The following is a 14,542-nucleotide window of genomic DNA, read 5'->3' on the forward strand; positions in this document are numbered from 1 at the left end:
TAGGGGCCCTTTTTTTTCCTTAAAAAATTTTTTTTTTTTTTTGGGGCGAGCCACGAGCCGTTCTGGTCACTGAAATAATTTTTTTTTTTGGACGAGCTACGAGCTCGGGCTCGTGGCTGCTCGGCCAGCGGCTCGTCAATCAATTCATAGGTTCGGCTCGTTGCTTAGGCTCGTTTTTTACGAGCCCGAGCGGCTCGTGGCTCGTTTTAGGCGAGCCGAGCCCACGAGCCGGCGAACTACTCGAGCCCATTGCCACCACTACTTGACCCCCTCACAAACCAACCCACCCTCACGTAAGGGGCAAGCTGAGCACGAGTTGACTTGTTTTAAAAAATCCATCTCATGGATCAATAATATTTTTTTAATTAATTAATTAATTTTTTTTTTTTTTTTGGTTCCCAACTGCGAGCCTACTGGTGGTTTGTAAATCCAACAAGGCTAGTCCTACTTGAAATCCTAAGTTTAGATGTGCTTAGGAGAAAGATGAATTTTAATTTCTTTTTGAGTAATAAAATAATTTATTTATTATTATTTTTTTAAAGTCTGATTTGCTTGATTAAAAATAAATCAAGAAAATAGGTTTAAAAATAAGTCAAGAGACCAAGGCTGACACGACACAATTGGTTGAGGAAAAAGAAACCAAATCATAGAATTTAGTGTGATTGGGTTTGAATTTGAAAGAAGTAGATTCTTGCTCTCTCTTCAACTCAGCGCATTATAGATTGGCATTTGGATTAAAGATCTCTTAATTCCGCCAAGTGAAAAAGGAATCCCGAGCACCTTTACCAAGTCCGAACGATTGTCGTCCCTTATCTGAGCCTCCTCTCTCCACCCTTTTAGCTAACCATGATCAACCCCATTTTCAGCTTCCGCTTCGCGGATGGGACGAGGGTGAGTTGTTCAAGGGATTAGGTCCTTTGCCATAGGTGATTTTTAAAAAAAATATATTTCCCAACTTTTGCCAAATCCAGATGAGATGGGACAGACGGTCTTGGTTTGTGTGCTCTTTCTTCTTTTGACGAGATTTAGTAAGTTTAGGAACTTGAGAATGAAATTGGGAATCTTCCTTGGAATGATTAGATGTTCAATTCCTCTCTCTAAGGGTTTTGGACGCTTGGGCAGAGGCTTCTCATCACCTTACTTGCCGAAAAGCACTTGTTTCCCTTCTTCAGCACCTGCGTTGTTTGGCGTTCATAATGATGGTCATATATTAATAAATCAATCCCTTGCTTAAGTTCCTTGTTAGTAGGTTAGACTTCCATTCGATTAAATACCATAATGGAGGGACAATGCCCCCCTAACTGAAGTGGGCCTACCAGCAAAGCAACCGGGATCTCAAGACGCCTTTAGTTGAACGTTCACAACTGATTCACCACGTCGACTGCACTTTCATCATAAGGCGTGGAATTAGACCAAGTGGAACGACCCTTGAGAAAGCATTATGCCTGACTTGTCCTTGGAATCATAATCCTAATACTAGGCTTGAATATCATATGGGAGAAGCAGGGTCGGTTGCTCTTTTAGAGAAACTTAATTTCCTGAACATTGCCTCGAGCCAATGGGGGGACTAGACGGGAAAAATAGCTAGGCGTTGAAGAACCAAAATCCATTCAATTTCCCCAAAATTGGAAAAGTCAGAACTCTTGTAAACTTAGTAGCTAAAAGAAAGTCCTCATTTTCACCAAAAATGTCAAGCTGAGCAAGATGAAGGTTGTGTTAATGATAATGATCTCTGGGCCCTTCTTCTCTCACACGATGTTGATGGATCGGGCTTTCGCCCATTGTCCAAGATATATTTTTTTTAAGTTTAATTTGCTTGATTAAAAATAAGTTAAGAACGTAGGTTTAAAAGTACCAAATTTTGGACAAAATGCATTTTTGAATCAATGGTGCTACTTGTACAATGGTGCTTTACAATGGTGGCTAACAACGTGAGCTGGCAAGGGGGGCAAAAAAAAAAAAAAAAAATCGAAAATGCTTCCGACAAGATAAAGACAACAATAATTGACTCTGCTACGGGAACTTCAAAAATGGCGGCAAAATGAAAATGGTGTCTTGATACACCCCGTTCAGAAGCACACATACACGATTAATATTGTACGAAAAAGCTCTCCTCCCCTAGAAAATTTGTTCGACTTGGTAGGAGACTCACTTTCCTGGCGATGGCATCCGGTGTACCTTCACCATTTACAAAACACCATATCTACAAAACCACCCAAAATTTCTCACGCGACATTATAATACACCGTCGGAGACTCACCTTCTCAGCAATGGCGTGCCTACCCAGCTTGAGTCCACCATTTACAGATGCATGCCAACATTTTCCCCAACAATACAACCAATTTCATTGTTTGGAGATTACCATTTCATCAACCCAACAATGTATCTCTCCTTTAGCACAGCTAGAGAGCTCGACCACTGGTAATAAGAAAAAATAATGATAAAAAAAAAAGAATAAAGTCAGATTATCATTTCCTCAACCCAACATTGTATCTCTCCTTCAACACACTAGAGAGCTCGACCACTGGTAATAAGAGAAAATAATGATAAAAACAAAACAAGAATAAAGTCCAACAGCGGTTTTCCATATTTTATGTGTTTTGTCATTTTTTGTCGGTTTTTCCCATTTTGCCTCTTGCCACGTCGCATTTTAAGCTATCATTGTAAAGCTACATTGTACAAGTAATTTTTTTGTTTTTGAATAATATTTTATTGAAAAATGTGTGGTTAAAAAATAAAAATAAAAATAAAAATAAAAATTAAAAAAATTAAATTTACTAATAAATTATTTTATTAAATAACATAAAAATAATTAAATTTACTAATAAAATTATTTTATTGGAGAACATACTCTTAAAATAAATTTTGAAAAATGGGAGCATTTGGTTAATTTGCAGTAAACGTGTGTGCAAAGATAGTCGCCATTAAAGCTTATAAAAATGAAAATCACCATTCACAGCTTTGCTTCAAATCTCACAACCAAAGCTCCAAGCCCAATTAAAAAAAAAAAAAAAAGTAAGAAAAGAAGAGAAATTACTTCAGAAATTGAAAGATTGATATAAAATAAAATGCCCAGTAATTGCAGCATAAGGGCTCTCTGGATTCTCAACAATCAAGATTCTGTTATTTTCTCAAGGTGCTTGTTTTTTATTTAGTTTAAATTAAGCTCAGTTTTCAGTAATTTTGATTTTTTATATTTTTATTATATTTAATAGGAAATTTCCGGTGGTGGAGAAGCGGTGGCGGGTCGCATGTGAGAAAGAAATTAAAAGCTCCGGTGACGATAAATTTAAGTATAATATAGCGCCTTATGATTCAGAGTTCGCTGCTGCGTTTGTTGACCGCAAAAAGAGGTTAATTTTGATCCTAGAAATAAGAATTTTACTTTTATTGTCAATTGATTATATGAAAATACAATCTTTATAGGCAATTTTTTGTAAGGTACCTTTCGGAAAGGATTTCCATAAACATTCTTAAATGAAAGAAATATATACTTTTTTATTTGTGGTTTTCATGCTAAATCACATTTTTTTTTGGATAGTGTGTTTTCTCAATTCGTTCACTGTGATTTGTAGCTCACTTTTCACTAGAATTATGTATTGAAGTAAATGACAAGATTTTTGAGCAAAAACAATTTAATAAATGAAAACTCTGTTTTTAGTTGGAATATCGAACTGTTGGAGACTAGTAGACGTGCATGATCATGAGTTATGGTATCTTTTTAGAAGAGTCTTTGTATTATGTATGTAAAATTTATCTCAGTTAGATGAAAAATGAGTTTAAAGGATGATTTGGGTTCGAATTGCATTGTTTCTTGCTTTATCTTTTGCATGATATAGAAGTTAAAATTTATCTTAGTTTAAATGGTATGATATATATTGTATACATAATTGACTAGAAGGAATCTATGTTATGTTTTCCGCTGATGCATATCAAATTTTGAGATGGGAATTAAAAAAGGACTTTTACTTAAGCGCATCTCTTTTTTAAGATCTTTTATGATTTGCCATTTCGCTTCTTTAACTGCATATATTAGTTGATTGGATATGTCAAACTCAGAGTGTTATGATCTTCTATGTTTATTCAATTTATTTTGGCAATTTAACCCCAAGGGTTAATTCAATGGTCAGGCCTTGGGTATGCTCCCTAATAGTCAACAGTTTCGGGTCCCCTCAGGGTCACTGAAATGAGTATCCGACTATAAATTTCAGTGTCCTGTGGGAGTAGTCGAGATGCCGTAAGCTAGCTCAGACACTCGCGGTCATTAAAAAAAAAAAAAAGTTTATTTTGGCAATTTATTTTTTGCAAGATAAATATGTCTCTTTCAAAAATTCTATGAAGAATGGAATAATTGTTGATGATCTTTATGACGATAACAATTTGGTGTCAAATTTTCTTCTTTAATACTCCCTCCGTCCAACAAAGATAGACTTGTTTCTATTTTCATGCAGATTAAAAAAATGTAATTAATATAGTTGGAAAAAATATAATTTTTCTTACATTTTTTCTAATCTTACCCCTACACGAAATAATGATTTGAATATCAGTAGTTCATATATGTTGATAACAAGACACATTAAATAAAAGTATTTTAGAAAACCTAGAAATCTACAATATTCTCAACAAGGAAAGTGACCTATAATTGGGGACAGACGAAAAAGGAAAGCAAGCCTATCTTTATGAGACAGAATGAGTATATTATCTCTATTTTCTATGCATTCCTGTCAGTGTTTAATATTTTAATACGTATGATTGGTTGATATGGTTGAATCTATATAATTTAGGGAGGGATCTGCCAGGGGCTATGGCCTACGTGTCAGTCAATCTGTTGTAGGATCGGATTCATGGGTCGACGATCCAATTACCCGTCATATTATAAGTCTTTACATTAATAAAGAAGAGGAAAGCGAGGGTTGTCTATTATGGCCTTTAGTTTTGCACATGAAGGGTCCATACTGCATTCTTGTTCTGCCGTTAGTTGAACCTCATCATTTGAAATCCTATGCAAGAATGTGCAAAAGATCGGATTGTGGAAATTCTGTCAAAGAAGATGAAAGTTTATCTTCCCTCTTGCTTGATCTTCCATCCATCACAGGGTACGGTAAGCTATATTTTTAGTACTCTATTCACTCTTTTCTCTTCATTTTGGACACATTTGTTTTTGTCCCAATCTTGGATTTTGAGATATCAATGATTCTCTCTCTCTCTCTTACTAAATTGTTCTGCATAAGTTGGTTTTCTCTATATTACTACATTCTATCATTAGCTGAGGAAGCTGGAACTATTATGTAAATAATTTCGGTTTGTTTTGTTACTTGTGGTGTGGGCTCTGGCTTGCTATTCACTGTGAGATGGGTAAAATATCCCTCCCTTTTTTCATTAATTGTGCACTCAGTCAAATATCTAGTTTACAACTCCTATACTCACGGTGCTGTGTTGACATACTTTCCTTGTAAACATCTGTTATTTATAGCTATTAATTTACTGTTTGTAAGGATTTTGGGATTTTGATTATAGTCACTGATATGTAATAAGAGATGCATTCACAAGCTGCTTCTTAATTGCGAAATCTTCATGTTTAGGTATTTTCTCTGCTTCCCCCACATTTTGGCTGAATAATAAACTAATTCTTACTCAGGTGAAAAGGGAAGAAAAAGGCTTTTGTTGCATAGTGGTTTACTCGAAGTCATTTTTGGTTAAAGTGGTAAATGGTTTCTTGTGTTAATTTTGGATTTAATGGATTTTTATACAGTCAAATGCCTATCTCAATTGACAGAGACGGATGATGAATTAGAATGATGACTTAGGTAATTCAAACATGTCGTGTAGATCTAACAAAATTTCTTGTTCACTAAAGTGATGTGTTCCCAATAGAACTATTAAAGGTGGGAGAGAGAGTCCAAAATTAATTGACCTCATGTGGAATGGCTCTGATTGAGTCTTTCAGGCAATGTAAAATTGGAAAGTATGAAGTGGTGAAAAATGACTCGTATAGCCCATCCCAAATTTACTGGGGACAAGAGTTAGTTTGCGCTGCACCATGTGTTGGTTGAATCTTCGTAAACATGGACTAGAGATCTTATTGTCCAATCTGCTATAACTATTGGGGGGAGGTGGTGTTATTACCAGCAGTTCTGCAGCTTCTGCCATGAATTCATTCATAAATTATTTTCTCATAGTTCCTTTTCTCCACAGTTAATCAAATATACATAACACTATTTCATTTGCAGTCTCTTTCAAATGTTACAAGCTTTTTTTACAACCAAATTATCTTCCAAGTATAATTATTAGCTCTTATAACTTGACTTATCTAAAAACATTCTTTCATGCAGAATGAACCAGTTTCCTTATTTATATGTTATTTGTTCTAATGACATCAATAATAGTTACTTGCTGAATGAGACACATCATAATTTGTTGGTTTCTCCTGAATTCAGGGCTTTTATTGTGGCACATACAATAGGAGACATTATAACAGGTGACATCACAGAGCCTGAAGTATTCGTGAGTGCCTCTCCATCAGTTGGAGGACTGCTGGATTCCCTCACTGGCAGTATAGGGATTTCAGGTATCTCAGCAAGAGCCAAACCTGTAGCAGCATCTGTTGCAGCCTCCACTGCTTCCGGAACTGCTGTGAGTGGAGCTGCAATGTCTGATTCTCAAAAAATAGGTTCGAGGCCCTTGGACAAAGATGCACTTCGTTCTTTCATCAGTAGTGCAATGCCTTTTGGTCGGTATTCTTTATTGTGGTATTCCTCATCTTAAATTTATTATGCAACCTATGCGGTGGTTCACCGCATTTTTGTTTGTTATTTTTAACATTCCTCTCCTTGATCCAGGTACTCCCCTGGACCTCAGCTATTCAAACATTTCTGCAATCAAGACTGCAGGCTTTTCTTCAGCAGATATGCCTCCTGTAGACCGCAAGCAACCAGCATGGAAGCCTTATCTTTACAGGGGGAAGCAGCGGATTTTGTTTACAGTTCATGAAACAGTTCATGCTGCAATGTATGATAGGGATGAGATTCCAGATAGCATATCGATTTCTGGCCAAGTGAATTGCCGGGCAGATTTAGAAGGGTTGCCTGATGTTTCGTTCCCATTGACAGGGTTGGACACTGCTCGTGTTGAGTCATTATCCTTTCATCCTTGTGCTCAAGTTCCAGAGCATGGGGGTGATAAGCAGGCTGTGACATTTTCACCGCCATTGGGAAATTTTGTTCTGATGCGTTATCAGGCTTTTTGCTCTGTTGGGCCTCCAGTAAAGGGTTTTTATCAGCTTTCAATGGTCTCTGAAAATGAAGGTGCATTTTTATTTAAGCTGACCCTCATGGAAGGTTACAAAGCTCCTCTAACAATGGAGTTCTGTACTGTGACTATGCCTTTTCCAAGGAGAAGGGTGGTTTCCTTTGATGGGATGCCTTCTGTTGGAACAGTATCCACCACTGAACATTCAGTTGAATGGAAAATAATAACCGGTCCTCGAGGAGTTTCTGGGAAGAGCATTGAGGCAATTTTTCCTGGGACTGTTAAATTTGCTCCATGGCAAACTCAAAGGCTGAATTCCTCTGTGTCTGCATATACTGGTGTTGCTGATGAAGACAGTGATCTTGAAACAGAGTCCAGTAGTAACATTGTAAATGTGGAGGATTACTTAATGGATAAAATGAACAAGGACCTTCAAGCAGTAGATCTAGATGAGCCTTTTTGCTGGCAGGCATACGACTATGCCAAAGTATGTGTTTTCCTTACTGCTGTCACTTCCCATGTGCATATTTGACTAAGCTTAAAAGAAATTTACTCATAAGATAATAAGTATCAAAATGAGGCATTTGGCTGAATTTCATTATTGTCTCCAACTGAAAAATCTTCATTACATTGCTGTTTCACCTGTACTGAATGACAGTAATTGATGAAAATATGATGAACTTCTTTCACAAAACTGCTTTAGTATCGGAAAAACAGCCTTTGCTGAAATGAGCATTTATTTTTGTGGTTGCAGGTATCTTTCAAGATTGTGGGACCATCTTTATCAGGAATGTCTATTGATCCTAGATCTGTAAGTCCATATAACTATGTTAATTCCCCAAAAGAAACAAAAATAAAATGTTACAACTACTTCATCTTAATCTCTCCCTACACGTTGTATTTAAACGTCTGTTTCTCTCATATGGCTTGTTTGGCAAGGTTTTTGAAAAGCTAAAAGCTATTTATAACACTAAGAAGCTATATTTGAAACTATTTAGATATTTTATTGGAAGTACTTTGTTTGGCCAGTAGGGCCTTCGGAGGCAGTTGGCTGAAGGTAGTTTTATCATGGAGCTCTTCAACAAAAGGCAAAAGTCATCCAAATGGGCCCTTAGTATTTAAAAAAGCATTTTAAAGGCAACAGGTGGACGTGAAAAGCCCAAAGCTTAGGCCTTTCTCTTATGGATTTTTCGAAGTAAATTGAAAGGGAAAAATGCTAGAGATTATCATAATATAGTATCATAATAATGCAATGAGCATCTGAGAAAGGAATAAATAAGCCCTTGTTTGAGCCCCATTTTAGGGGTGAAATGTGTTTTTGAAAAGCTATTTTTTGAAAAATGTATAGTTAACAAATAAGGGAAAGTTTTTTATTTACGTGTAAAATTATTTTATAGGAGAATCCATGGGCGAAAATGAGTTTTGGGAAAATGGAGGCCAAACATAGGCTAAATCAACATAACTAAGTTGCATTTGTTATCTCATCACATTCGCAGTGTTTGGATTACCAACACAAAAGATGGGATATTGTATATCACTATATGACTCATTAATCCTTAAACATAAATGCATGCTAAAATCTCATTTCTTAAGAGATCTCTTAGTGTGTGTTTGATTACAAATATGGAATTTACATGGAAAGAAGAATTGCCTAGAATTTATTTGCTTGGAAATTATCAATTAAATGTGTTTGATTGATTTAATTTTTAATCTAGAATATGTTATATTTGTCCATTTTTTATATTGATGAGAGAGGGTAGACGAGAGAGGAAGAGAGTGAATTGCCTGAAAAATAAAAATCTACTCCCTTTGATGAAAATATTTTCCTTGATTTCGACGAATATATGATCACATGATCAAAAGTAGGAAAAATATCAATCAAACAGTACAAAAGTAACATTTTGGATGAAAAAAATAATATTTTCCATGAAAAATATTGACAATCAAATGTATTCTTAACGTCTTTTTAAACTAAAGTTGAATGAGTTTTTTGTTTTTGTTTCAAAATTACTTCTGCCTAAAGCAAGTATATTTTCCAACACAAATCTGATTTACATGTTGCCACCAAAATTTTTTTTTGAAGCTTAGTGATGCATACACCATTTTCATCCGTTCATATTCAACATCATCTTAGCTTAGCTCTCCAAGTAATTTTTTCGTTTGATTAATCTTTTGAATCTCTTATTTACATTTTGAATTGATAATATATTCTATGCCCACAGTTTTTATATGAAGGTGAAATTTGGCACCCTATGATATCTCCAAAACAGTCTTTAGGATTCCGTTTATACTGTGCTCAGTTCTGTATGAATTTCTGTATTTGCTAATCGATATTTTCTTCTTAACTCAGCAATTGATATTTGATAGTATATTTTCATCTATTATACAAAGTTAAATTCATATATTTTGTGTGTAAAAAGCTAATTGTAATATTATATTAGAATTTCCTTTCTAATCGTCAAGATTCAAAGTGTTATTAAGTATTGGGAATTATTAGTTTTGAACGTCAAACAAACTGGGTTCCGAATAAATTCTATTAACTATTAATTTCATTATCTTGCTGAATATTAACGATGCAATGGCAGACATTATTCCATTTGCTAATCTGCACCTCTGAGATGTTTCCTTTTTATCCTTGATTTTTTCCATTCAGACTGTGATTTCCTGTCAAGTAGTGCTCAACCATATTTTTCCCTACTGAAGCTTTGCGTTCTCATTTGATACTTGATTTTGTTTTGTTTGTTTTTTTTTTTGTTTCTGGATTTCTAAGTTTAAAAGTGTGGTGTGCAGGTAAGCATATTTCCATCAGTCAAGGCCCCTGTGGAATTCTCATGTCAGGTATATATGATTACTGTCAAATGGTTCTAAATATTAGGTTCTTCTTGTTTGACTTAAACTTCGAAGTAGTTACTCATAAATATCATCAATCTATTTTCTTCCTGAGTAGCCAATATTTTAAAAGGCTCAATTCTGTACCGAGCTGATTTACCCATTGTGAGGAAAGGCATGAGGCGCAACTTGAACTAATAAAATGATTCAAAAAATTACAAATATCTGCTTGTAATAAATCATAAACCATCTTGAAACTTCATAATAAAACAAATTAAAATATTTCAAGTTTTAACTTGCAAACAATCATAAATATGTCCACCATAAAGTAGCAAATAGTAAACTGTCAAATTAATAATCCCATAACAAAATTGTAATCTACTTTAATTATAAAAAGACTAAAGGTCTTCAATCTCATTTACTGATAAGATCTTTAAGAGAACAATCAATATATTGGTTCCCAGATCGTTCTTCTCAGCACTATTGTGTCTTTCCAATATTTTTCCTCATCCTTTGCTTACAGTAGTGCATTATCCTTCTGCTTCCCCTCTGTATCCATAAATGTCAGAATAAGAACAACTAAATGCAATAAGAAAAGAAATAAAAGTGTGAATATACGAGTCATAGGTCTCTTATCACTTGTCATCTAACTCTCAAAAGTAGAAGCTTTACTTGGGAGAGGGGCTTATAGTAATTAAATTGTACGAGACTAGGTTATGCTTGTTTCTTTCTCTCCTCTCTTTCCTTTAATTCTTTATTTCTAGTTTTTAGGATTCAGTTGTGTTTAAAATATCCCAAAAAAGTATTAAAACATTCTAGGATATAAAAAACAACTTGCAAGTGCACACCTTAGTTGCCCTGAGGCTTAAGCCTCGACAGACCAATTAGTAAACCTTGAAAATGGCTCTCAAATCTTATGTTTTGATTCATTTAATAAAATTCTGCTCTCCTCAAGGCGTAACCCACTTGGAGCTTTTCAAAATATTGTAAGCAGCGATACTTTTCTTAGATAAATGTAATACTATACTATTCTTATTAAGAAGTTTTATGTTTTGGTAAACCAGCTTATAAGCTGATAGGATCCAAATGACTAAGGAGGATATGTTGTTGCTGTTATGCAATCGAATTATTCAAACACAATTCGTCCACAGGCTAGTTGAATGCAGTTTTAGAGACATTGCAATATAAGTGATTGTAAATGTAATTAAGAAAATAATTTCATCTACTGGTTGGTCTTCTTTGCTGAAAGGTGGCTGGTGGAGATGGGGAGAGTGGCAGTGGTAGAGGAAATGTGGCCTGTCGGTGGTGCAGAGAAAGGCTGAGATGGGCATGATTTAGTGAGCTAGGGCTCGATGGTGGCAGGAAGGTGGAGAGGACAGTAGAGAGGAATTGAGATAGAACTGGGGTTTTTGGGTGATGGGGATGAGGATATACGTCGCAAGACATCGCCACAAAGAAGGGGAACATGCTGTGCCCCTGGCCAGCAGTTGTCTTGGAGAAGGAACAGTTAGAGAGAGAATGAAAAGTAGGTTAGGATATGGGCAGCAATGCTGGCAGGAGTAGACTGGGCGTCGGGTTGGTCTGTTCGGGGACCTCTAAACTTGAAACCACCCATTAAACTTCGGTTATTTCATAAGTGGAACCATTTGGGTCAATGTAATTACTAAAACCGAACCAAACCTGAACTGTAGATTTCGGTTTGATTCTACCTATAATAATTTTTCTACATAACTTGAGCTGACAATAAAATTTATCTTCTCAATATCTAACCTGAATAGAAGAAATAAAATATGCCATCAAATACATATTCAAGCACTTTCTTAATCCACTGCAAATGGGGGAGATTTTGGGGGTTGGGCCGGGTTGGGGGTGTTAGGATGTGAGTAATTTATCAAATTATTAAGGATATTTATGTCCTAAAATTTGGACATTACTTTTTCTGCTTATAAGAAGAAAGAAACTTATAGACTTGACCAGACATAAAAAAAATGTCAATTGTACGTGAAGTTTATTTATAAATTTAGTCAAACATCATTTGGGTGTTCTGTAATATTTCCGTTTCTTTGTATTACAGTAAATCTGCATCCTAAGTTCTGTAACATTAACTGCATTTTGATGGACTTCTAAATACTTCTTGCATTTGTATGAATGCACCAGGTTACTTCGGGGGAATATATTTTGTGGAATACATTGGGTAAGTGCCCAGTGGTGGCCACACCAAAAGTGTAGAGGGTTAGTGGCAATTCTCAAACATCTTGTTTCTACGAGGCAATCTTTTCTCTCTCTCTCTCTCTCTCTCTCTCTCTTTTTGGTAGAAGATTTTAGTTTTTTGTTACGAAAAGTTGTGACCAATTGAGCTTCATTATGTTATATCTTTGTAACAAGATTGTTTGACATTTAGTTTGGAAACTTGAGCATGGACAATTGGCTAGTTTTATAGGAGCTGAGAGCCTCGGTTTAGTTTCTGTTAATCAGAGTTTTGTAACATGTTTCTCTGGATCGCAATATCCCGAGTGATCAAAATGTTTTCTGATCGAATATTCTTCTTTTACGCCTTTCTTAATTTGCCGCAAAATAAAAGCTTCGTCTATTTTCTCCCAAAAAATATTGGATGTCCCAACTGCTATAGAGGCTACTATATGCATATGCTTTGTGAAAGGTGATCCTAAAGAATAGAGCTTGTAGATCAAGTTCTTATCGTGACATGTTTTATATACTGGACTACATCATGATGAACAAATGTCATGTACATCTTATTTTCTAAATAATGTTTAGAACATACCGAACACAACATAATGGTACTCTTGGCTCTGTATATAGACTCAAAATGTACAGCCATCTCGGATCGCGTACGTCGGCTCTAAAACTTGATGTTGATACATACTGTCACAATATACATTTTAATACAAGAAGACAACCTAACAAAAAAGGAGAAAAATCAATCTATGCTATACCTAAATTGTGCATTAGTCTTCTTCAAAAAAGCACAATTCATTCCTTGCATTCCCAATTTGTGTAAGCCATTTCATTCAATGCAAGGAAATGACTTATCCCGAGTCTTATCTTTAAAACGGGTAATAAGCAGGTTTCTTTGGACAGTTTTCCATACTTCTGTTTATCCTTTGATCATTCTTCCAATGCAACTCTAGAAGAACGATAGAGATCGTATGGAGCCCACAAATAGTCGACCGTGCACGGCTTCCTCGAGTCCAATCTTAACCATGGTTTACCCTTGCCACTCCAATGTAGTAGGCTAATTGGTCCAGGATGAAGCTTTCTACAATTGCCTTCAAAATTATCGCCACCTAATCCATGTTGATTCCATCTATGATCCACTGCCTTAATGTTTCCTGCAAAAACAAGCAAAATAGGTGGTAATGACCCCAATTGATATATTCTCTTCTGTTTCTGCAATGCCATCCATTCTTCAACCTTCAGCGAATATCCCCCTTTTCTCCATTTGCCGATGTCCACCACCATTACGCCGGTGTTGAAATAACACGGCCTACGCCCTTCAAACGTCGATGCCAAATTTACATCTGACCAAAATGTGTCTGTAAAATAGTTAGTGAAATTTGCATGGCAATATTCTGGTGCAGCCAATATTTTGTCACCTAAATCAACTCCCCATAGCTTTGCAATGTCATCTACCACAATGATATCCGAATCCAAGTATATAACACGTTCGACATCTAGAGGAAGAATGTCAGACATATAAATACGTGCGTAATTTAGTGGTTGATCCAAGGCTTGTCGAATGGACTTGGATATTTTTCCTCGAACCATATTTGAGTCAAATCGATACATTTTGAATGTAAGGTAAGGGAAGGTAGATTTGATCAAAGAAAAGATTTCGGCCTCAAGATGAGCCAATAGGAAGTGGAATGACACATTTTCGGGGCAAGTTGAATGTTGCAATATGGATAAAACAGCTGCCATTGTACCTCGAATGTAATTTGTATCAAGGGGCATGACAATATGAATATTATCTTTTACATTTGAGCTACATGTATTGCTATTGCGAAAAGCCGGCGCCTCGCGGAAGGGGGGGATGATGGTGGAGGACGGTTTTCGGTTGACATGAAGGCGGATTCCTGTGGTGATGGTGATTATAGGGTGGAGAAGGATGAGAGACAGGAGGCCAAGGAGTGAGAAATAGGAAGAAATGCTCCAAAAGGCCATCCTGTCTGCTGGATAACATTTAATTTCTTTGACTGTTGATGCTGTGAAGGAATTAAAGATTTTTATGTAAAGATTAAAATGAGATAAAATGAGAGAGAAGTTTTAAAGAAGGGTTTGAGAATTTTGGTGATCAAGAAATTGTGATGAACTTTGAATGTTTTAAAGGCTGGGAAAAAAAATCGGACAAAATTGCTCACTCACTTCAATAGTTGAATTTAAAAGGAAAATATTTATTTTTAACGAAAATTTAAAAGAATAAAATATATTATTATTATTTTCTTGT

The 14,542-nt window shown here is 35.6% G+C and overlaps 2 protein-coding genes across 2 annotated transcripts; one reads left to right on the top strand and one right to left on the bottom strand.

Annotated features, from left to right (window-relative positions):
• Positions 1-2,933: 2,933 nt before the first annotated feature.
• LOC111366048 (AP-5 complex subunit mu) lies at positions 2,934-12,628 on the top strand. Its single transcript, XM_022986690.1, has 8 exons — positions 2,934-3,136; positions 3,216-3,353; positions 4,785-5,096; positions 6,438-6,730; positions 6,840-7,735; positions 8,003-8,059; positions 10,039-10,086; positions 12,235-12,628. The coding sequence occupies exons 1-8, from the start codon at positions 3,069-3,071 to the stop codon at positions 12,304-12,306; spliced, it is 1,884 nt and encodes a 627-aa protein (XP_022842458.1). The 5' UTR covers positions 2,934-3,068; the 3' UTR covers positions 12,307-12,628.
• Positions 12,629-12,864: 236 nt separating this feature from the next.
• On the bottom strand, positions 12,865-14,259 carry LOC111365766 (probable galacturonosyltransferase-like 4). The gene has a single exon (XM_022986296.1). It carries the CDS (start codon positions 14,257-14,259, stop codon positions 13,204-13,206), a length of 1,056 nt encoding a protein of 351 aa, XP_022842064.1. The 3' UTR covers positions 12,865-13,203.
• Between the last annotated feature and the right edge of the window lie 283 nt (positions 14,260-14,542).

The sequence above is a fragment of the Olea europaea genome, chromosome 17 (assembly GCF_002742605.1).
Source record: "Olea europaea var. sylvestris chromosome 17, O_europaea_v1, whole genome shotgun sequence".
In the NCBI taxonomy this organism is placed as follows: domain Eukaryota; kingdom Viridiplantae; phylum Streptophyta; class Magnoliopsida; order Lamiales; family Oleaceae; genus Olea; species Olea europaea.